At 36.0% G+C, this 26154-nt stretch overlaps 1 protein-coding gene across 2 annotated transcripts in view; it reads right to left on the bottom strand.

Moving 5' to 3' along the window:
* The window catches only part of Shoc2 (SHOC2 leucine rich repeat scaffold protein), a 68622-nt gene that overhangs the window by 28389 nt on the left and 14079 nt on the right, over nt 1-26154 (bottom strand). For both annotated transcript variants that reach the window (XM_042689685.1, XM_042689686.1), the window contains exon 2: nt 12154-13093. In XM_042689685.1, the coding sequence (XP_042545619.1) occupies nt 12154-12853 (700 nt within the window). In that variant the 5' untranslated portion in view covers nt 12854-13093. The remainder of the gene's footprint in view (nt 1-12153; nt 13094-26154) is intronic.

A 26154-nucleotide genomic window follows, 5' to 3' on the forward strand; every position in this document is an offset into this window, starting at 1 on the left:
TGGTCCTGGCTAACTGTCCAGGCTGGCTAACTGTCCAGAACTGCAATTCTATTTCTGCCTCCTGAATAACTGGATTATACCATGTACCACCATGTCTGACTAGATTCTTTCTATGCAGTAAATATCTTGGGTTTAATCAGAGAGATATTTTCAATTTCAAAACACATATGCTTTCAAATAGGCATATGTTCTGATGACATAAATATGTAAATTGACATTTATAAATAACACTTTTCAATTTAATAGCACTTTAAAAGGACATAAAATGAATTACGTTTATGATTGAAAGAGCTGTACAGACAATTTAGATTTCTCTCGGTGTAATCCCAGCTACTCAGGAGGCAGTGGGAGTAAGATCAGTGCCTGAGGACTACTTAGACAAAAGTACATTTCTACTTATCTGAGAAACAAACTAAAGCAAAAAGAACTGACGACATGCTCAAGCACTTGCCCAGCAAGCACAAGGCCCTGAATTGAAACCACAATACTACCATAAAAATAACAAAATACATCTTTTCATTTCTAAGACCTTTATTGATTAATGATTTTTCTATTTTTTAGGGCAGAGGTTTGAAATACTGAAAAAATTAAGACAAACAAGCTTCACACAACTCAAAAATAAATGTGGGGCATGTTCATTGCTAAACTATGTATTATAAACATAATAACAATAGAGAAGATGGGTAAGTTGGAATTTACCAAAATACAACACTTTTGTGCAAAGTATACTACTACCAAGACAGTGAAAAGGCAATTCACGGGACGGAAGAAAGTATTTATAAATCGTTTGTCTTATGAGGAACCAATATGCAGAGTATCTCACTGAAAAAGAAACTTAAAAGCCAGGCATAGTTGTGTGTACCTGTAATCCATCACAAGGGAGGCTGGGTAGGTCAGCAAGTAGGTCACCTTGAGATAAACTGAAGCCATGATTCAAAAATAAGCCCTCCCTAGGACTTTTTATACGTAGGTATGTAACTAGCCAATAAGCATGAAAAGGTTCTAAACCACTCTAATCAAAAGAAAAATGCAAGTCAAAACAGTGAGGTGCCACTTTATACCCATTAGGGTGGCTATTAGCAAAAATTAGGGATGGTCCCCGAGCACAGCTGAGCATGAAGAAGGGAGGGATATGAGACAACCTAAAAGCCAATCTTCAGTGAAATCTGTAACACTAAAATCTATAGTCGCCAATAATCACTAAGTCCTCATCTCAAAAGGAAAAAAAGCCGATGCAAGGAGAAGAAAATTAATAAAAATAAGGGAATAAAGCAGTAAAGTTGAAAACAGACAATATTTCATTCAAATAAAAGCTAGTTCTTTGGGGAAAATCCAATATTGATAACCCGCTAGCAAGACTTGGAAAGATGATTTTTTAAAAAAAGGGAAGGCATATAAATATTAACAATGAAGCACGACTACAAATATTATAGTTTGTTGTTTGTTGGAGAATGGGTCTCACACTGCAGCCCAAGAGCCCTTCAAACTTGCTTTGTAGCCCAGGTACTTCAGAACCAAGGCACAGTGCTAATCCCAACTACTTAAGGGGTGCTGGACATGGTAGTCTTCACTTACTATTTCCAGCAACAAACAGAAGCACAATTAGGAGGATTATAGCCCAAGTCAACTCCAGAATAAAAACCCAACCTCCTAACAAAAGCAGAAAGGGGCTAGAAGCATGGATCAAGTAGTATAACCCTTGCCTTGCAAGCAAGCTCAAGGAGCTAAGTTTAATCCTCAGTACCACACACACAAAAAAAAGTGCTTCAGGAAGAAAGAAAATGAAATACACAGAAACTGAGATCTACATGAAGGAAAGAGAAGAGCAGAGAAAGTTAATTCTTTTATTTTCTTACCCTTACTTAATCTAAGAATATAACAGTTGGATCAAAGTTTTAATAGCAGTAATATACTGGGTAATTATAGCTTAAGGCCAAGGTAAAAGATGGATTCTCAGGCTGGACAAAAAAATACCACTTTAAATGTAAATACAAGTAGATCAAAGTAAAATAATGAAGAAATACAATGCTAACACTAATCAAAAGAAAGCTGGATGGTTTTGTTAGTGTCAGACATGGGTTGTGGCTCAAACAGTAGAGGGTTGCCTAGCCAGATGAGGCCCTGAGTTCAAATACTAGTTCCACTACTACCAATAATAATAATACCTCAAAAAAATAAAACACAAAAGCAGAAAGGAAAATTATCAGGTATCTACAGAGTATGACGTAACAATTCTTTCAGATATATAATCCTTAGAAAATGTATGTGCTAGCTATCGCTCCCACTGTAGTACTTACCACAAAACCAAGTTAATTCAACTGAGGAAACTGATGTTAAAATTTTTGTTAACAAAAATTAACTGAATAAATGTAATATTACAGCAGGAATATAATGTGCTTTGATCAAATTTAACTTACTCTTTCTTAGTCTCTGTCATTTCTGCTCCAGAGGAAGACTGTATTGCAACTGTTTTCATGTCAGAATAAAACTTTTTGTATTTGTCATTACCCTTTCTAATAAATGCTTATTGTTTCAATTTTCATTAAAGTAACTCCAGCTGGGGCTGGGAAGGTGGCTCAGTGGTAGAGCGCTTGCCTTGCATGGATGAGGCCCTGGGTTCGATTCCTCAGCACCACATAAGCAAAAAGAAAAAAGCCGGAAGTGGCGCTGTGGCTCAAGTGGTAGAGCGCTAGCCTTGAGCTGAAGAGCTGAGGGACAGCGCCCAGGCCCAGAGTTCAGGCCCCACGACCGGACCCCAAAAAAAAAAAAAAAAAAAAAAAAGTAACTCCAGCTGATGTAAAGGAAGGTGAATCCATGCATCACTGAATAGACTAGTCAATTAAATAACCCAAGTTAAATGAAGACGATCAATCACAGGAGCAGCTGTATTTCAATACAGGTCAATAATTATTACTTTGAACTACTTCTCAATTCAGTACTATGACATTTTGGACTAGGTAATTCTGTTTGTGAGAAGTTATTCTGTGTATCATCAGCAACCCTGGGTTTTACCTACTACAGGCCAAAGACCATCTTCCAAGTCATGATAATCAAAACTATCTTCAGATCTTGTCAAAATGCCTTCTGTTGTCAAACCTGCTCCTGGTTAGAAAGCACTGCTATGTTGAAACCCAAGTTTAATATTTGTGCTATTCTCACATTTATTTCAAGAAAGCTAGAAACCTACACTGCCATATAAATCGTGTTCTTAAATGCCAATTACTATGTAGTAGGTTAATATAGAACAAAACATTTTGCTACCAAGTATCTGTAGGGTTTTTTGAGCAATCGGGACATAAACTTGACACCTTTGCAAACAGAAATGTACTGTCACTATTTTAAGACATAAATTTACCTATTATATTAAAACGAAAAAGTATTTTTAAAAAGCAATAATAACCCAAATTCAAGAAACGTTGACTAGCACATTCTTTTTGATTTAGGCAAACATCACATTATAAATAACTGTTAGGGTAGTTAATAGTATTACATACTGTTAAAAGTGACACATTAAGCAGAATATCACCTACGAGCACTTACATCTCTCCTTAACATCTAGTAATTCCAAAAGGTTTTAAAAATGCTTACAACCAAGGAAATGTGAAGTTGAATAGCTCATTACACAAAACTTTGATCTGTAAGTCTATAGAATACATCCAATTTACAACTAAATTATATACCAATTAAGTAAAAAAATTATAAAAAAAATTTTAGAGAATCTCCAACAACCAAAGGAAAATTATGAGACTCACAAAAAATATTATCTCTTAAAAAATCTGAATTTTCTTCAGCCCAACAAAAAAAATTAGTAAGCTCAGACATTTACCATTAAGTTTATCATTTAGTTTCCACTAAAACTTTTAAATATTTTAAAATTAATTTAAAATTTCCTGCTTAATGAAACTTTCAAAATGATTTTAGTGGGTAAAAAAAGAATTTTAAATACCTTAAAACAACATTAATAATTACCTAAACTTTCCTTGCTTATACTCAAATATTTGAAATTTTTTAATTTAAATTTTAAGAGCCTATGTTATTTACAAGGAACAAGATAGCAATGTTTAAGCAATAAATGAAATATATCATTTACTATTCTCTGTGTAGGTATTTTTATCACAGAAGATCCAGATATCAGAAATAGGGAAACTGCTTAAACCCATCTGGAATAGTTTTAAAGGATAATGAGCAAGGTATTAACAGTGACTTATCTCCAATTTGGCGTGAGTTCTATTTTCTTCTTTGTATACTTATATTCTGTGATTTTGTTTTGTTTTGTTTTGAACATTTTTAATCCCAAAAAGGGAAAGAAGATTCAAGAGGTAAACACTAGCTGTGTCGTCCACATCATACATGGAAAAAGTGTTTTCTAAACTACAAATAGAAATTTCCTATCTAAGAGGCAGATACATCTTGGTGAAAGTGAATATATCAAGCTATCATATTGATATTGGTCATTAGTAACTAGTATTAAGTATTCTGATTCATATTCCATGCTTATTAGACAATATTTTTATTTTAAATCTGGCTTCCCATATAGATTTGCCAAAGAGAACAAGAATATAATAAGAATATATTATGAATAATCATTCATTCACCCATCACACAATGTTCATTAAAGCACCTACTAAAATTCTAGGTGCTAGGGATACAACAGAGAAAAAAGAGGCAAAATTCTTGCCTTCATAGAACTTATATTTTCAGGGGGGAAAAAAAAGTAATACTTAATCAAGGGCAAGATGTATTAAGGACTATTGAAGAAAATAAATCAGGGTAAGAGACTAAGAGTGTCATATGTAAAAGATTACAGGTTTTAAAAGTAGTAGACAGAGAAAATAACTCAGAAGTAGCAGTAGTTAGGAAGAGATCTGAATAAGGGAAGAAGGAAAGGGAATATCTAGGGAAAGCTATTCCAGACTGTGGGAACAGCAAGTGCAAATACTCTTGAGGCAGGAGGGTAAGAATGTAGGAGGAGATGGAAGTGGCAAAAAACATATTCTTTCATGGTTTTATAGACCAAGGTACAGAGTAGCTTTGACAAGGGAGAAAGTGATGAAGCTAGGAGTGATGTTTTAGACTTTACTTTTTAAGAACAATTTGAGGTTAACAGAAAAGCCACACTAAAAGCACAGCTTCTTCCCTACTATTAATATCTAACTTTAGCCTAGGACACCGATTATAGTTGATGAATCAACAAATATATTATTATTATCATCAACAAAAGACAACCATTTGCTAGCAACCACTCCTGTGTTGTCCATTGCTGTGGGATCTGAGAACTATCTATCTAGCATTACATATGTATCATGTATCATCTCACAAGTTTCCCCACCCTAAACATGTGCTCCTCCTCCCCTTCTTCTTCCAGAGACCCTGCAATCATTACAATCTCTATAAAAAAAAAATAACAAAAAACAGAATACTTACACCTAATATGCACATGTGTGCGGAAAGAGGAATGCACATATACAAACACACATACAGACAAATGCACATCAAGTTATTATGAGTACACAAAGAAGCAAGATTCTGGCTAAGTGGATTGTGAAAATCAATACTTCAAAAGATGAGCACAAACTACACAAATATTCTGAGAAAAAGAACTAATAGCAGGTAATAAAAAGGAGGCAAAAAAAAAAAATCACTGGCTCAGCAATTTCATTGGGAGGTATATATGTTGACCAGAGGTACATCCGTTTATTTACTAATGGACTCAGTTTAACATGGTCGCGTTGGTGGTTAGTTGTATCAGCCCCAATTTGGAAACTACTAAAGTTCAATGGAATGAATAAACTGTGATGTACTCACAATATCAATTAGGGAGTGATACAAATTAACAATTTTTAACATTAAAAACAAATATAGATGAATGATGCCAAGGAATAAGTCAGACCAAAAAAATAAAGATTTCATTTATATGCTACCAAATAAAATTCACGTATACTTGTAGAAGTATTGGTGGCAGTGGTGACTAAGGATCGTGATTAAAAGAACATCAAATGGTCTTGATATTCTACTCAGAAAGTAAAGGTAAAGATGTTACACAGTTCAAAGTAAACATGAGCAAAAAGTTCAACAAACCCCATTTTAATCAATGCTGGCACAATGATTCATGCCTATCATCTCCACTGTATGAAAAGCTGAGATGGAAAGGTAACTAACAGTGCCAGGCTAGCTGGAGCAGAAGTTTTTGAAACCCTATCTCCAAAGAAAAAACTTAGCACAGTGACACACACCTGTCATCCCACATAAAACAATAAACCTAGCCCAGAAACAGAGCACGGGATTGGGTTGGAAAGAAGGGAAAAAAAACCTGATAACTATCAACGTAAGAAATAAGGAATATTTTGGCAAAGTAAAAATTTTATTTTTGAGCAAACTATGGTAATCACAACACTGTTTTAAAAAGTGTTTTCATAGCTGGGCACCGGTGGCTCATGCCTGAAATCCTCGCTACTCAGGAGACTGAGATCTGAGGATCACTGTTCAAAGCCAGCCCAGGCAGGAAAGTCAGTGACACCCATCTCCATTAACCACCAGAAAACTGGAAATGGCGCTGTGGCTCAAGTGGTAGAATGCTCTCCTTGAGCTGAAGAGCTAAGGGACAGCGCCTAGACCCAGACTTCAAGCCCCACGACAGACCCCCCCAAAAAGTGTTTTTTGTATAGACTTGAATGGATGGATTGCAAGAAGGCAGAATTAGGAAACAGAGGCTAGGGAATACACTATTGCAACTAGCCCACACAAAACATTGTGTGGTCTACACCAAGTCAAAAGCAGCGGAATGGAATGAACAACAGGCTACCAAAAGAGATAAGGGGGAATAAATCTCAACAAGATGGCCTAGAACAATGCTTCTCAAGCTATATATAAAGTCTAGTTCTCTGTATTTTTTAAAAACACAAAATCCCATGTTTATCTGTCCTAACAATGATTTCTGGTTCTTACATTCAGTTTTTGTTCTTTTGTTGCTGTTTTTTCCATACTGGGAGTGAACTGGGCATGTACTCTACCACTGAGCTGCTACACTGCCAGCCCTCACCTACTTCGAAGGGGGAGGGTGCAGTAGTTGGGGAAGTGGGGCAGGAAGGGATGGTAGGGGAAAAACAAAGGAGGGAGTAAAGTAACAATACTGGATAGGAAATGTACTCATTACCTTACTCATATAACTGTAACCCCTCTATACAGTATCTTTACAATAAAATATATATTAAAAAAAATGAGCTCCATGCCAGGTGCTAATGGCTCACATCTGAAATCCTAGTTACTGAAGAAGCTGAGATCTGAAGATCAGGGTTCAAAGTCAGCCCAGGCAGGAAAGGCCATGAGACTCTTATCTCTAATAAACTACTAAATAATTACAGATTTAGAAAATATGGTCATTAAAACACTATTAAAAATGAACTCCTTATGAACTTCACATGATCAACACAAAGAATGAAAAGAACTAGAAGTGGTAAATAAGATACTTCTTATTTTTAAATCTGTACGTTAGACAGCTGAAAAGAATGATGGCATGTCAAAGGCACAAGGAACAACTCCTAAGAGTTCACAGTTGCTAAAGAACAATATACAAAAACAATATACAAAAACACTGGATTGTTACACTTCAGACAGAGTAAACAAATCCAGACAAGTATAAATAAGTGACTGGATACCTCTTCTTATACAATTCCCATGAATAAAGAGAAAATACATTGAATAAGGAATTTTTTTAAATCCTATTACAATATACTATTAACTGCTGCAGGGGACTATCCACCAAACCAAGTGGTAAGCAAATGGTTAGAGAAGAGCAAGATGCATACAGGTCTACAACTCCAGCATCTCACAAAATAATTACTAATTTAAAAAATACTAATTTTAAAGAGAAGCTCAGCTAGAAATCACCTTAAGCAACTGGCATTGTCAAAAATCAATGGTAGTCTTACCAACAGTCTGTATCTTTGATATAATTTACTAAGAAAGGGATCACAATAGCCATTGTTTTCTTGTCAAAAGCACATAAACTGATCATTAAAAAAGAAAACCATACAAACCAAAATGAGTGTTCATACTACAAAGTATCAAAGCAGTACTCTTTGTTGTTGCTGTTGACGTTATTTTTAATGTACTGTATCAAGTTTTTTTTTTTTTCCCTTTAGTTTATCTCTCTGTAGTCAGTGTTTTTTATTCTGGTACCCTGTGTTTTAAATGTATGTTTATCTAGTACTCTTTTTTTAAAACTGCTACTTTAAAATTATTTCAGGTCACTATACAGATAAGTATGTATAACTACCTTTTACTCAAAGTCTTCTCTTAGGAGCAGCATACAAGTTTGGATATGTTGTTATTGGTTATAATTCAGAGTATTCTCTAAATAACCCTTGTCATTTCTTCTCTCACCCACAGATTATTTAGAAGTTAGAACTTAAGATCCAACCTATAAAACTTAATTGAGAGATATTTTCAGATTTTCCCCCTCTCGGTCATGGGCCTTGAACTCTGGGCCTGGGCGCTGTCCCTGAGCTCTTCATCTCAAAGCAAGCGTTCTACCACTTGAGCCACAATGCCACTTCCAGATTTTTTTCTTTTGATGGATACAGTGCTGGTAGAGATATTCTCCCAATCTACTGACCATCTTCCTAGTTTAGTAGCTATGTCCTTTGCTGTGCAAAAACTTGTTATGATGTAATCCCATTTGTCATGTCTCTTCCCCACTTGCTGTGCCCCTGGAACTCTTTTCAAAAAATTCCTACTTATAAGGTCTAATGTGAGAAATATAACATATATGATAGGCATCAAAGGAAGAATCAATATTACAAACTTCAAACCAGTAAATTCAATGTATTAAATAAAAGAGACAAATGCTTTGATTTTACTAAGTATCTAAATCCTGAACAACTGTGTCTATTAAATAATAAAATCAGTAATTTAAAGTTTGCCTACAAAGAAAACTATAGTCCCAAGTAGTATAGCTATCAATTTTACTAACACTGAAGGGGAAAATACTAAACTGCACAAATTCTTATAGAATGTAAAAAGGAAATGCTTCAATTTATTGTATAACTTAAAGACATTATTACCACTAAAAAAAGGAAAAGCCGGGTGCCGGTGCCTCATGCCTATAATCCTAGCTACTCTGGAGGCTGAGGATCGAGGTACAAAGCCAGCCGGGGTCCGTGAAACTCTTATCTCCAATAAACCACCAGAAAACCAGAAGTGGCATGGCGCTGTAGCTCAAGTGGTAGAGCGCTAGCCTTAAGCTGAAGAGCTGAGGGACAGCACTCAGGCCCAGAGTTCAAGCCCCAGGACTGACAAAAAAATAAATAAATAAAAAATAAAATAAAAAAAGGAAAAGAAAAAAACAGATAGTCAAGATACATGGATACAAATTTAGTAAATTAAATCCTGCAATATATAAGGTCCTATTAAAGTATTTAATAGGAACTCAAAGACTGGCAAATAAATGACATAGGCTTTCCTATACTATCACAGTTGTGTGTCAATACCTGAAACATATCCTGAAAAATGCAATTTGGTGAGCAACTCCAGGATTGTATGAACATCACAGAATATACTTACACAAATAAATACAGCTCAGATGTCACTAATAATAAACTTCTAAGAGCCAGGCAGGGTGGCACACACCTGGAAAACCAGATTCTGGGGAAGGAGGTAGAGGCAGGCCAACCAGGGCAAAGTTAGCAAGCTCATCTCTCAGAAACCAAATCAGTTTGGAGTATAGATCAAATGGTAGAGCATCTTGCCTAATAAACGCACAGCACTGAGTTGAAACCCTAGTACCACCAAAATCAACAACTGAAATACAAACATAAGGAGGGTTGGAGGGCATGGCTCAAATGGCAGTGCATTTCACTGACATGTGTGAGGCTCTGGGTTCAATCCTGAGGCCTGCCACCCACCCCCCCATGAAGAAAAAAAATATAGGACCAACATCATATTAAGTGTTGACTACATGGCACATGACTGCAAATGACTCATAGTAAAGATGTTTGTATTTAAAAAGTGAACAAAAACTGCTTACAGGAATTCATTTCAAACATTAAATTTTTCTCTATTAAAAATTAATCAATCTTTACAAAAATGTATTTGTAAAACTACATAACAATTTAGAGAGGCTAGAATTCATATCACTTCATTGTTTAAATTTGTCTTATGGACATTTTATTCTCCCTTTTACTGCACAGAAAATGTAAACACCTTGTCTAAACAAGTGTGTCTGCAACTAAGGGAACAATAACTGGGACCATATCTCTGAATCGGTAATGTATAACAATTGCCCTCATTTCCTTCCTTCCAACACCTCAATGGTATAGAAAGGCATCTGCCTCCTGTGAGCCTATCAAATCCTTTTTTAAATGGCTCAAACGCTGAATCCTGTGTTCTCCTAATGTCTATGTCAGCAACAAGTTCTCCAAGATGCCTGATATAATAGTAAAAGACCTGACATTTGATAACAATAAACTAAGTTAACAGTTCATTTCTAGACTCTAAGATCTCTTGCTAATCTTTGTTCAAAAGAGTTATTTATTAACAACTACGAATTCTCTTTATTGATTTCCCTTTCCTGTAAAGTAAGTTATTCATTAGCATTTGTACAAAACACTCAAATGAGATTTATGTAATATATTGTTACCTGGACCATGAAAAGCAACTTGGGCTCCTAACAGTCTTGGAATAATTTCAAGAATTGTAAAGATTAAGGCTTACAATTTGGGTTTCTAATGAAAATAATATTGGAATAGTATTATAGTACTAGAATATTAAAATATATGATATAAGCCAGATGCTAATGGCTCACAACTGTCCTCCTAACTACTCAGGAGGCTGAGATCTGAGGATCATGGTTCCAAGCCAGCCAGGGCAGGAAAATCCATGAGATTCATCTCCAATTAAGCACCAGAAAAAAAGCTATGGTTCAAGTGGTAGAGCACTAGCCTTACACAGAAAAGCTCAACAGCAGCACCCAGGCCCAGAGTTCAAGCCCCAGGACTAGCATCAAAAAATTCTAAAATAATACTAAATTTGCTATAAAATTATAATACTATAAAATATTTTTTAAAAATACTGGAAACAAGTAATGGTATAAAGTTTCATTAAACTCATTTCAAGCCATATTCATTTAAAGCCTATGGCTCATTCCTATAATCCTAACTACTTAAAAGGTTGAGATCTGAGGATCCAGGTTCAATGCTAGTACAGGGAGACAAATCCTCCAGGCTCTTCAACTAACCAGTAAAATTCAGAAAACAGAGATGTGGTTCAAGTGGGAGAGTGCTAGCCTTGAGGAAACAAGCTAATGAAACACAGGAGATGAACTGAGGAGCGCAAGGGGACTGAGGTTGGTTGGGATGTATTGTTTACATGTATAGAAAAAAAATCAGGATGAATCCCACCCCTTGTAAAATAATTTGTACTCTTTTTTAAAAAAAGAAAAATGAGGGGCTGGGAAGGTGGCTCAGTGGTAGAGCGCTTGCCTTGCATGCCTGAGGCCCTGGGTTCGATTCCCCAGCACCACATAAGCAAAAAGGAAAAAAGCTGGAAGTGGCGCTGTGGCTCAAGTGGTAGAGCGCTAGCCTTGAGCTGAAGAGCTGAGGGACAGCGCCCAGGCCTAGAGTTCAGGCCACGACCAGACCCCCCCCCAAAAAAAATGAGTGGCAGCAAATATATGCAAATATCTATTCTTTTTCAAATTTATTTTTTCCAATGAAAAAATTAAAACACTCATTTGTGCACTAAAGGTCTAGTTGCATCTATTTCCTAATTCATTTAAGTCTATAAAATAATCACAAGTCATGTCTACTTATAAGTAAACCACAAATAAAATGGAATTAAGAAACAAACTGTCTTTTGGTAACTATTAGGAAATTTCTTTTTTTTTTTTTTTTTTTTGCCCAGCTAAATTTTATTTTATTTTTTTTAATTTTATTTTATTTGTGAACATACTGTACAGAGGGGTTACAATTAGATGGGCAGGATAATGCGTACATTTCTTACCAAGCATTGCAGCCTCCTCCTTTGTTTACCCTTCACATCCCTTCCCAGCCTCCCCCCTCCTTCCCCCCATTAGGAAATTTCTGATATGGAAAACCACTCAACAAAATTACTTGGGATAACCAATGCTACAGATAACAATAATCCAAGTCCTCTTACCTATTTCAGCAGGTAACTGTTTGATTTTATTCTCTCGAATGCTGAGCATGCTGAGTTTCGACAGGTTTTTTATGTCCTTTTCTACAGTAGTTATACGATTAAAGCGAAGGTAGAGAGTAGTGAGAGAATCTAGCCGATATACTACTGAAGGAATTTCTCTCAGTTTATTATGCCGTAAATCAAGCATCCGCAGCTTCTTCAAGTTATCAAGAGAGTCAGGCAAACTGGTGAGTGAGTTTTCACTTAGAGCCAGTGTTATGAGATTTACTAGACAGCCTACCTCTCCTGGGAGGGACTGCAATTTGTTACTGTATAAATAAAGTTCTGTTAATTGAGTCAACTCTTTGATTGATGATGGCAGTATGTGTATAGACCTCTTGGATAAGTCCAAACGCATTGAGTTCTCCTCACGGCACTTGTTAAGCTCCTTAATCACCTCAGCATTGCTGGATTTTTTTCTCGTCCCAGGTGCTGGGTTTGGCCGTTTGATGGTATTGTCAACTGAAAAAGCCACTCCTGGTTGGGCAGCACTGGAGTCCTTCTTTCCATCTTTGGCATCTTTTCCTTTGGTTTTAGGTTCTTTTTCTTTGCTCTCTTTCCCAAAACCTCCTGAGGCTTTTGCCTCCTTTTCTCTTTCCTTGGCTGATGGTACTTTGGGATTCTCTTTAGAGTCTTTTTCTTTTCCTAAACTACTACTCATGGTGACTCAAGCTTGGAGAAAAAACTACATGAACTCCTTTTCTTTTCCCACAATCCAAACTCAAAGATGATGAGACAAAGATCCTACACAATCAAAGAAGGTGTTGGCATGAAGAAATAAATAGCATGGGGTAGCATCCATATTCTACATGTTGGATCTAAAAGCACTACACCCATTTCTGAGAACTCATCCGTTCAATTGGTAAAATGGTGCTGGCCAGTCAATGATTCATGAGAATTCCTGAAACATAATACAAAGAGTATCAAATTAACTTAGGTTATTACTTGGTTTTTTTTTTATTGTGTATACCGTACAGAGGGGTTACAATTACATGAGCAAGGTAATGAATACATTTCTTATCAAGCATTGTTGCCTCCTCCTTTGTTTCCCCTTAGGTTATAACTTGTATCATATAAATAGGCCCTGAAGAACAAGCACTGTAAATCTGTCATTTTCCTAAGATTTGATACATTAAATTTTTACTAAACACCTTTTATTATACAAATTTCTCTGAAAACCATGTAAGTTACTAAGTCATAACTTACATAAGTCAGGTTCTACTTAAAATGTACTTGTGATCTAATAAGAAAAGGAAAGAAATTATATGTAAGTTCATGAAACCATATGAGGGCTCAAATGGAGAGAAACAGAATAGTAACTAACATTTATGAAGTAATTTCTATTTACAAATACTATTCTATGGAATTCTCATCTAATAAATGTTACAACCCTATGAGGAATCAATTATCACCATTTTATACAAAGAGGCAATAAGGCACAGAAGGTTTTTTTATTTACTTATTTTTTATTGTGCCAGTCCTGGGGCTTGAACTCAAGGCCTGAAGATTATCCCTCAGATTCTTCAAATCTAGCACTGTACCACTTAAACATAGTGCTTTTTCTGAGTAGTGTGATACAGATGACAGTCTCGTGGCCTTTCCTGCCTGGGTTGGCTTCAAACCGTGATCCTCAGATCGCAACCTCCTGAGTAGCCCAGATTATAGGTGTGAGCCATATACACCAGGCAAAGGTACAGAATACTTTTAAGTAACTAGCTTTGTAATTCTGAAAAACTGACAGAACCGATTCTATATTAGGTGGCTTATAGCTACAGACTATATTCCTACCTACCACACCAAAACTGTTTTGTCTACAGTTAATTACCAAATAGCTTCAGATAACAGGAAGGATTTCAAAACAGACAAAAGACTAGACAGCAGTACAACAACAACAAAACAAATATATGTGAAAAAAAAAGTAGATAGTCCATGGAAAAGATTTTAATAATCCTTCAAAGTAATCTGACTACTTTCGAGAAAGTGACAAAAAGCAATCTTCAATGATGACAATATTCTAGGAAGTAGAAAGGAAGGCAATGAAACAGGGTTCTTAAAAGTACAGTTTACTAGAAAAACAACCAAAAATAGTCCACCAGGACTGAAAAGGTGAGAAAAATCTGTTTTTGTTTTTGTGCTGGTACAAGGGCTTGAACTCAGAGCCTGGGATTTTTCACTCAAAGCTGGCTCTCTGGACTTGTTACAGAAAAGTTTACTTGGGAATAAAACAGGAGGGAATTAAGAAGGATTATTATTTCATACATTCTACATAGGAAATAGCATTTGATTGGCAAAGCAGAAGCAAATTAATGTATCCATAGAATATGTTTTGAAGAAAGACATAAAAAAGGAATGAAGACACAGACCAGAGACAGATCATATCAGAATCTGGTAAATTAGATGTTAATTTATAGTAGTGCCATCAATCTCCAATGCTACTGTTTTTTTTTCCAACAGTACCAGCAATCTAAATTGTATTACCAAATTAATCTAAAGTTGAGGAGATTTGGAAAGTAAGTGTGGCAAAAGATTAAGGAACTGCACAGTTAAAGAGGAGAAGGAAGAAGAAGAGAAGAGGGGAAGGAAGAAGGGGGGAAGGAGAGGAGAAAGGAAGAGAAGAGGAAAAGAAGAAATGAGCTTAAGATCAGAAGAGAAGAGAGATTTAGAAATTAGAGCAGCAACTTGGAAATAGTTTGTATGTTTTTACTGCCTAAGAAGTTGGTGTTCTTCATGGAGGAAGAACTCATATTTACCCACAACATATGCATACATCAACAAAAACAATTTAATTTTTTAAAGGTTAAAATCATTTTGAAATATGTATACTCCTCTCAATTTCGATTATTATGGCAAAAACTGGAAACAACTCAAATATCCTTCAGTGGGTGAAACAAACTCTGGTACATTCAGCAAATACTACCCAGCAATAAAAAGGAACATCAATTGATACACATAATATCTGGACCTCAAGAGCAAGATGCTGAGTGAAAACCAAATCTCCTACTCTATTTATACATTCTTGAAATGACAAAACTATAGAGATGAAGAATAGAGTAGTAGTTGCTAGGGTATAGACCCAGTTGTGGTTGGAGAGGGAGATTTTGTGGTGAAGAAATCGTTCTATGGTGGTGGTTACATCCAGCTACATGTAGGATAAAAATACACAGAACTATATATGCAATTAATACATGAATCCAAATTTTATAATCTAACAGTGTTGTAGCAGTGTCATTTCTTGTTTTGATACTGACATTGTACTATAATTTTGCGAGATGCCGACACTGTGAGAAGTGGAACTATTGTTTTTGTAACTTCCTATTTGTCTACCATTATTTCAAATGAAATTTTAAAAATTCATTGGCATAGCCTTACACACTACATTAGAATTAAGCTTCAAGAGATTATGTCCAGTTTTGATGTGGTTTCTGAGAATACCTTCAACTATGTGAAAAAGCTATTAAAATATTTCTACCATTCCCAACAGTATATCTGGTATAGGTAAAAGAGGCTAAATATTGGCCACTAATAGACAGTGATTTAACCAACCATACTTATATAATTGTAATAAAGCTTCTATAATAAGCTCTAAACTACAGAGCTTAAGAAAATTTCTAGTTTGGTGAACACATCAAGGTGATAAGAAGACAGTACTTAGGACATGAAATATCCATATTACTGTCCCCAAATCTTACTCTCTGAATCTCTTCCATTTGTTCCTGAGTTATATCCTTTATAATAAAGCAGCAATTGAAAGTATCTTCCTGAGTTCTGTGAAACATCCTAAATAACAATAAGAAGAGACAATGGAGTAAAAAGAGGAGGAAAATATGAGGTCTGTTTTCTCTGGTATATAACTTTTCTCTCTGGTATATAAACAAAAAGACATGCCATGGAAAAAAAGATTCAGGGCATCTATCTCACTCATTTACTTCCACTGTGAACTTGGCAAAAACATGAAAGAGAATGGAAGGACTGAAATAGCACCATTTAGGCTTTCCATTCAGATATGTGGTCAACCTACAGCAAGAACATGGTAATTGTGGCCAGGTTGTATGAGATGGTAGGTTTTCTATTGTTCAAGAAAATGTCTTAAGGCAACAGAAAACCATTAAATAACCAAAAGAAGAACTCATAAAATCATAACCCAAAAAATTCAGATCAGTAAATTGGAATGCTTATAAATCTGTTGTAATACCTATCAGAATATTTACAAATATAATATTCTTATAATCTATCTACAATACATATTTTCAAGGCATCTATTCAATGTATTAATACTTACATGCAACATACTATATGAGCATTTACACCATTTTGAAGAGCTTTTTCACTATATACTGGTTTTATATAGTAATGTGCTGATCTTTACGCCTTAATTACTTTCTTCATAATTCATTTATGTAAGAGCTTCATATTTGTGTAAGAGCATAAGAGAAATTAAATACACATCAAGCCTAATTTTAATGTTTAATCTTTCCCTGAAAAACTTAGAGATGACACAGATAAAGAGAAGTAATCGCAGGGAATACGGTAAAGAAACTGGAGACCAAATTCTGAATGGCTATGTTACTGTCATGGAGTCTTCCTCTAGGGTCTTAGTAAGTACAGGGAGCTAAGGTAACCATCGATAACCTTCAATGACAAGGGATGATATATCTGTAAATGGCAAATACCAAATGAAGAGGACTGTACTCTGGACCTGACTTGCCTGTAAGTTACATATCTCCATGTGCCTTAGTCTATCAGTACTGAATGAAGACATATCTGTTTTCCAACCCTCAGTGAAACTCATTCCCCAAAAATAAACTATTCCTTCCGCTTATACCAGCCTAATTCTAAGAGCTAAATGTTGCTACCTCTGTTTAGACAGAAGCTTCAAACTACTTTCACATAATTACATTTGATCTTCTTTGACTTTGTCTTCTTTAGATAGTATGCTTACCTTTAGTATCCTTTTTGTAGCGCTGGGTTAGCATTCATGAATTCCTTTAGTCTTTATCGTGGAAGGTTATAGTTTCTCCACAGCTTCACTGGGTACACTAGTTTAAGTTGGCAACCGTTCTACATTTGATTTTCTGCATTTCATTGTTCTACACCCTAGTGTCCTATACATTTGACTTTCAAAACGACTCTGGAGAAACAAGTACCACAAGTAGTAGTAATCCCACTTAACAGATGAGTTAACCAACACTGAGAAAATCTAACACTAATACTAGCAGCAGGAGAAAGTATTTATTGAGCAACAACTATGTGCCAAGTACACTAAGTGCTTTTAGCAAACATCTCATTAAGTCTAAGGCATAGTAATCCTCACTTACAGATAAGGGATACTTAGCCTCAGAGAAATTTAATGACTTATCTAAGAAAACATAAGACCATAACTGACAAAATGATAAGATCAATGGGGGCCATTTTATGGTCAGTACTAAGGTTTGAGTTTATTGCTAGGCAGGGGCTCTTCTACTTGAGCCACAACCCCAGCTCCTTTAGATAGTATCTCAAGCATTTTGGCTTGGACTGGCCTTATACTGCTGAGAGATCTTCCCAATGGTCTCCCAAGTAGGCTAGCCATGATTTACAGGCATGCACCATCATGCCTGGTCCTCTGAGGCTTAACCACATTACATGTTCCCCATGTCAGAATATGAGTAAGTCAAGCAAATACATAAAATAATGTAAATAATTGAGATCAGACACAGGAACTAAGGAAAATGTCTGATACAAAAACCATTAGTAAGGACTGCTTTTTTTCCTCTAGGGAAAAAAGAGCAACCAACAGAATAAAGAAAAACCATCTCTTCTCTCTCTCCTCTCCTCCCCCCCACCTTTCTGGTCCTGGGATACAAACTCTGGGGCTCTGGGAACTGTCCCTGAGCTCTTTTGCTCAAGACTGGTGCTCTACCACTTTGAGCCATAACTCCACTTCTGGCTTTTTTGGGAATTTGAGATAAGCATCTCACGGACTTTACTGCCTGGCTGACTTTGAACTGCAATCCTCAGATCTCAGCCTGCTGAGTAGTTAGGATTATGGGAATGAGCCACAAGTGCCCAGCCTAAATCACTATCTTAAACAGAAATATATTTTTCTGCCTTCATCTAAGTCCTGATCCTACAGATCACACTACTATTTCACTCACTATTTTGGCATTGAAGAGGGGAATTTCTTCTAGTAATGTACCTAGATACATAATTTACAGAACTTGGAATCCAGTTTCTAATGAATTGTATCTTTCTGAGAAATATGCTAAAAAGAATATTAAAAAGTACTTATAAATTTAAATTCAACACCTTAGATATAAAGTCTATAATCATTTAAACCTAATTTTCCAATAATAGTCAAATATATAGATTTTTTTCCATAATTTATCACTAGGAAATGATTAAACACAATTCAGAAAAAAAATCCCAACTTATCCTTGATCCATGTACCAGTTCTTAAAACCTAGCACTAAGTATTCCTTAGTAACAATACTAAAATAAGGCTGCATGCTTATTTTTGGACTACTCTTTCTCTTCCCAGAAAGGGAAAAGATAATTGAGATAAGCGAGGAATTGGATGTCCAGAGAATTCCTTGTTTTCTTGTCTTAAATCTAACACTAAAGGGATTCAATCCCTTCTCTCAAGTCTACTGCTAAACAGAGATATCATCTAACTAATTATCATCTCAAAAGAAATATTCTTAAAAACAATATAAGGGAAAGGAGAACCAAAAGATCTGAAACTATTATGACATGTTGCTTCCAACTCCTTTGATAAACTGTGCTGTATGTTGGACAAAAGTTACATTTCTAGGCCTCAATTTTTTTCATCTGGGAAGCTAGCTATATGACTACATACAGAGAGAGCTCTAAAACTCCCACTTCTAAGTCTTATTACAAAGTAGTTCTATAGGTAACCAATTTTGCATGTAGTAAATGAAGAATTACTTCCAATCTAAAATTATGTTAAGTAAATTAAGTCTGGCCTAGAGAGACAACATGTTTTTTCTCATATGTGGAAGCTAGAATTTATAAATGTGCAAGCAAGCATATACAGCAGTGTATGCAAGTATACACAAAATGAATTAACCAAAGTACAGTACTTACTGGGAAGAATTCAAACAGTGTAATTCCTTAGAAAAACAAACTCAGGGCTGGGAATGTAGCTTAGCGGTAGAGTGCTTGCCTAGTATGCATGAAGCCCTGGGTTCAATTCCTGAGTACCACAGAAACAGAAAAAGCTGGAAGTGGGGCTACAGTTCAAGTGGTAGAGTGCTAACTTGAGCAAAAGAAGCTCAGGGATAGTGCCAAGGCCCTGAGTTCAAGCTCCAGGACAGAAAGACAGACAGAAAGACAAGAGAGACATAGACAGAGATAGAGAAACTCAGAGTGCAACAAAATGAATGACTGGAAACTGGCACCTGAAAAGTATGGAGTGGAGGTTTTGGAGAGGGTGGAATGAAGACAGAAATGGGGAGAGAATACAGTCATAATATTCAATGCACAGTCTATGAAACTAAGAAAACTAAGGAGGAGGGTTGGTTGGGAAGATTAGGGGAAAATAATGAAGGTGGCACATGAAGCCAGACACACTGTACTTATAAACTGATTTGCTGAATGGTAACTCCTTTGTGCTTATATTTGAGTAACTACCCAATATAACAAAAGTTAAAATATATTTTTAAAAAGGGTTACTTCTAGTTTAGAAGATCAATTCTGACAAAATTCCTAGACCTAACATCCCTCGGGAGGAAAAAAACTATCATAATTAAATGTTCTGAGTATATTTACTTAATTAAACTATTTACCCATATTAAGAAGTTGATTAAGTTTCTTAGGTTTGTAGATAGACCTAACAGTCAATCAAACATATATTTTGGAATAGTCTAACAATAATTCCAATCCAAAAATATTCTCAACTTTTTCCCAAAATGCATAACAGAGTATTATAACAGTTCTGTGGCCAAAGTAGATTCATAATAAGATATGTTTCAAACAATTTTTAATTTGTAACTCTTTATTACCTTTACAGAATCCATTATTACATTATGCAGAAGACTTCAAACACATTTGGGTCAAAAAACCCTTTCGGGGGCTGGGAAGGTGGCTCAGTGGTAGAGTGCTTGCCTTGCATGCATGAGGCCCTGGGTTTGATTCCTCAATACCACATAAGCAGAAAAATTTTTTAAAAAGCCAGAAGTGGCTCTGTGGCTCAAGTGGTAGAGTGCTAGCCTTGAGCTGGAGAGCTGAGGGACAATGCCCAGGCCCAGAGTTCAGGCCCCACGACCGGATCCAAAAAAAAAAAAAAAAAAAAACCTTTCAGAGGAGTACCTCTTAGTCTCTAGTGTTTTAAGCACTCACTCACAGTCCAATGATTTAGAAGAAAACGTAGATCAATTATATCAATAGATTTTTACAAAATGAGTAAAAATTTGAGATTTATGTATTAATGAAATCATTAATAGCATCATTAAAATCATGAAATCATAAAATAGCAAAGACATTAAAACTGAAAGCTACCAAAGGAGGCTACTCTTTAGAAGAGGAACAGAAAGGTATAATGCCTATGTATGCATCTGATCATACAAAGTAGTATTTACTGAAATGAACTCCAGGAAATGGAAACAAGAGGCTTTTTTCTCTTTTTTGCTGTTTTTTCTTTTCTTTTTGTTGTTTTTATGTCTTTGGGAGTGTAAGGGGAGGAACAGAAATGGAGGAACAAAGGGTGAAAAAATGCAGCAATGGTACTCACAGGACAATATGCTAACAATGAACTATACAATTTGAGGGCAAGGTATGGGAGGGGAAAACTGGGAGAAAAGAGTGAGGGAAAGAGTGAAAAGGTCTAAAAATAAATGTACTCTTTACCTGACTGATGTAACTGTAACCCATCTGTATGTCACCATTATACTAACAATAATAAAATTTTAAAAGATGAAATATGAAAAAAGAGGTATCTCTTAATTTTAAAAAACTGAAAGCTGGCAGGCACAGGTGGCTGACGCCTGTAATCCTAGCTACTCAGGAGGCTGAGATCTGGCAGTTCAAAGCCAGCCCAAGCAGAACATCCATGAGGCTCTTATCTCCAATAAACTACTATAAAACTGGAAGTGGCGCTGTGGTTCAAGTGGTAGAGCACTAACCTTGAGCCGAAGAGCTGAAGGACAGTACCCAGGCCCAGAGTTCAAGCACCATGACTGACAAAAACCACTGAAAACTGCTGCAATAACCTTCCAAGCATTAACATCATTAATGAAGCTGTTCTATGTCCTTTTGTATTTGGGACTAAGAAAGTAATACCCTTAGTCAAGAAATGCTGTGGAGAAAAATATGCACCTTTCCTCATCTGTCACTTTGCTCTTGCTAACAGGCTAGGAATTGAGTCAAATGAAAACAAAGACTTTTTTCAAATCAGAAAACAGAAAGAAACCAGGCACCAATAGCTCTATAATTCTAGCTACAGAGAAGACTAGGATGGGAGGGTTGTGATTTGGAAGACAGACAGGGCAGTAAAGTCCATGAGAAGTCCATCTTCAATTAAGCAGCAAAAATCAGGATACAGGTGTGGCTCAAGTAGTAGATCATCAGCCAAAAGCCTGAATTCAGAACCCAGTACCGGCAGTTAATACATAAAGGAATGAGGAAGAGAATGGAAGGAAGGAAAAGGAAGAAAGAAAGGAAAGGAGGAAGGAACAGAAGAATCAGGTAGATTTTTCAAGTAAATTTTTAATAATGTTCATTAAATGAGAAAACAAAATTGACTGTTTCCTGCAAAGCAAGATACCACTCAGAATACTAAATTATTCCAAGTACATTATTACATCAAAAGCCTTAAAGTAAAAATATCTCAGTGGCAGAATCTAGAGTATAAAAATTCAATTTCAAATTCACTTGAAAAAGGAATCAATATCTAAAAGCAGTGACAAATAAAAGTAATGCTAACTAGAGGCAAATAGTCTCTGGTCTAAGGATTCACACATACTTAAAACTTTAACATCAGAATATGATTTTTCTTTTTATTCTCAAAAATAAGACCTAAAGCTAAGGATATAGTCCAGTCTCCTACCATGTAGAAGGTCCTGGTGTGATCTCAGTGCCACTTATTTAAAAATGATCTAAAAGACCCTCTATAAACTGGTTTTGGCTTTCAGAACACTACATCAGCACATTTTATTCCTTACATAAAGTGATTACTATCATAACAAAAGTGAACCTGCGGCTCTTAGCATTTTCTAATTTAAAATGCAGAGAAAAAGAAGGTATAGCCCCTCCTTCCTCTAGAAAACTTTCTCCACAACGAGGAAAGACAATAAAAAGAGAAATACAATATACAACTTCGACAAACTAGAAGCGAACCCCAGCCATACTAAATAAGGGTTAGCGATGAGTACAGGTAGAGGAATGCTGAAGACCACCAGTGAGGGAGGGCCCGCAGCCTCACACCTCAAAGACAGGTCACATGCCAGGACAAACCAAACAATTCTCTAAGAAACTAGAAATTCTTACAGACTTTACTTGGCATCACTGACATAAAGAGAGACAGAACTTAAATCATTTACTCTGAAAGGATATAGATTCCTAAGTAAAGCAGACACAACTAACAGCTAAATACTAGTAAAATTATTGTATTTTAATTGGTCATAGAGCTTGAACTCTGGGCCTTTATGCTGTCCCTCAGCTCTTCAGCTCAAGGCGAACGCTCTACCACTTGAGCCACAGTGCCACTTCCAGTTTTCTGAGTGGTTTATTGGAGATAAGAGTCTCACAGACTTTCCTGCCCAGGCTGGCTTTCAACAGCAATCCTCAGATCTCAGCCTCCTGAGTAGGGAGGATTACAGGGGTGAACCACCAGTGCCTGGCTTGTATTTCAAATTTATTAAACTGAAAATTAGGCCAAAAATACTGCTACTTAAAACTGTGAGGGAGATATCAATGCTTTTTTTTTTAAATCAATTAAGGAATAACTATAAAATAGGTCTCAAGGAAAAATTAGACTCCAAGAATTTATACCCTGCTGGGAACTGGAGATTCAAGCCCATAATCCTGGCTACTCAGGAAGCTTGAGATCTGAGGACCACAGTTCAAAGACAGACCTTGCAGCAATGTCAATGGGACTCTTATCTCCAATTAATCAAAAGCTGTGCGTAGCAGAGCACCAGCCTTGAACAAAAAAGCTAAGGGATAGCTCCCAGGCTCTAAGTTCAAGCTCTCAGTACCAGCACCAAATAATAATAATAATAATAATAAAGGAATTTATTCTTGTCTAACTGTAGTTCAGAATTAAGGAAACAGTTAATTATTAAACATGCAAAAATGGGAATGCAAACAGATGGTAATGTTTAGCCCTGTAAAAGATAAAAGAAAAACTACAGCAAGAAAATGAGCATTGTTTTCAGACAGTAAAAAATGATTGTTGTAATATAAATATATATACTTTGAATGTATGTTATAATATAAATGCTATACTTTGATAATGCTTTATAACCAATAAAAACTGGGGAGAATAAATGGGCTTGGGAGCACACTTACATCTTTATGCTGTACTGCTTCACACCTGTAAGTATACTTCTGTTGTTATACCTTATGTCCTGGCATAAAAGAACTGCATAGTAGAGTAGTCCCTTCCTAACTCTCTCACTTTCCACAGTGATTTTAGTTATTATTTAGTCCAAAAATATGAAAGATTCTATAAGTAAACAATACTTAAGTTTTAAATTGTGTCTCCATCTGAACAGCATGATACAGTGTGTCCAGGACCTCTGCCCCATCCCACACAGAGTTGTGAACTGTCCACACTATATGTACCACAAATGTGGCTAGTAATCCTATCTACTGACGTGTTGTAACAATGGATCTACTTATTACTAGACATTAATATCTTACTTGTGTAGTTTATGTCAATTTTATCATAATCATATACATATAGAAAAGTGTAGCTTTTAAAAGTCTAGAAAATATTTGCAATGTTACCCTTTAACTATGTGTGAGTTACGTTTATCCCTTATAAGTGTATCATTTAAATATATACAATGACTAATCCTTTATTAAGAAGGAAAGTTCCTTTCATTTTGAGATAAAAATAAACTAACATTGCCAATTTGTTTGGTAACATTGATTTTTAAACTGAAAAAGTTAAAACAAACTAAAACTAAGAAAACCTGAATGCAATCTCTAGTCTAACTTAATAAAGTTCATATGAATTAGTCCAATAGTATCCCATAAAGAGCTTAATTCACCAGGTTGAAGTTACAACACACATTTATCTTTATGAAGTCATAAAGTGATCTGAGTTTAATTTGAAGCGGTAATACAAGTCTTTGGATATTAACAGTTCAGAAAAAGGTTTTCCAACAAACATTCAGATTTTAATAAATAAAAACTATTTTCATTCACTCAATATCACATATCATCATTGTGCAAGGTGATATGGGTGTAATTTTAATAAGGTCTAAGTCTTGCCTATAAAGCAAGGAATAGTATATATGTGATGTGCAAAATAAAGAAGCCAAGCTTAACCCAGCCTCAGCCTTGGAAGTAGGAGCTATCCGGAAAAGCCTCTTAAAACTGACAACATGTAAACAGAAATAAACCCAGAAAGGTGAAAGGGGACTAGGAATCCTGGAGTCATCATGACCCCTTCTCTCTTTATCCTCATATCCTAACAATAACTACCAAATACTACTCTTCTTCCCAAACTCCCCCAACTCTATCAACTGCTGTTTACTCTCACTGTCCCACTGGAAATACAGTCTCTCCTCTAATAGCCTTCTACCTCATCTCACCATATCCACCCCCAATCCTGCACTTAACCTAATCACTACACTGTAATTAGAGTGATCTTCCAAATGCTAACAGGTTACGGCCAATTTAAAACGTGTAGAGGTAGCTTTCATGATAAAACCTAAAATTTTTAGCAGGGATTATCAAGCTTTTCAAGACTAGCCCCTGCTTACTTCTGCCACAAATCTAATGTTTTCCACTTCATAATGTGGTCACATGAACCTCTTTCACATACCATAGAGGGGCCTACCATTTCTTGTGTCCATTACTTTTAAAGAAGCTATTTTCTTTTGCTTGAATCACAGTGTTGCAGTTTGTCACTGAGAAAACTCCCATTTACTCCTTATTGAGAAGCTTTTTTGCCTATCATCTCCTCCATGCTCCCACTTAAAACTTCCCTTTGTCAGAACATTTAGCATCCTATATTATACCTCCCCGGTTAGATGACTCATTTAAAACTTTGGGGAAAATAGGGCCCAGAAAGCCATTTTTTTTTTCAGTTGTATCCCAGGACTTAGAAATATACTTAAAGCCATTTTGTTTACTGAAAAAAATGATAAATACTAACTAGGCATAACAGTTCACATATGTAGTCTGAGAGAGATTTCCAGGCAAGATTTCCAGCCCAGGCAAACTTAGACCCCATTTCAATTCTAACTAGGCATAACGGCTCACATCTGTAGTCTGAGAGAGATTTCCAGGCAAGATTTCCAGCCCAGGCAAACTTAGACCCCATTTCAATCATTTGGCTGGACATCGTGACATATTACCATAATTTCAGCTACGTGGCAGGCTGTAAGCTAGTCCAGGGCAAAAAGCAAGATGTTTGAAAAAATAAACAAAAAAGACTGGAAATGTAGCCCGAGTAGTAGAGAACTTGCCTAGCAGCATGAGTCCCTGAGCACCAATGCCACAGGGGGGAGGGGGGCGGGGAACGGACGGACTGGGGACTGACTGACTTAGAACTTATTAATGAATCATAACTAGACAGCTTGCTCATTATGTAAAGAAAAAGTTTTAATTGTAAAGTGCTTCATGACTTTATACTTAGCACAGAGTAAGTGCTCAATAAACATTTGAATAAAGATAGGTGAAGAATAAAGATAAAGCCATATTTCATATAGTGATGCCCCCAACCTGAGCCTCCTATGTAGCTGGCATTATAGGCATTCACCAGTCTCATGTCAATACATGTATCAGCCAAAG

This window comes from Dipodomys spectabilis, unplaced genomic scaffold (genome assembly GCF_019054845.1).
Source record: "Dipodomys spectabilis isolate Male_0828 unplaced genomic scaffold, ASM1905484v1 ptg000125l, whole genome shotgun sequence".
NCBI classification, from domain to species: domain Eukaryota; kingdom Metazoa; phylum Chordata; class Mammalia; order Rodentia; family Heteromyidae; genus Dipodomys; species Dipodomys spectabilis.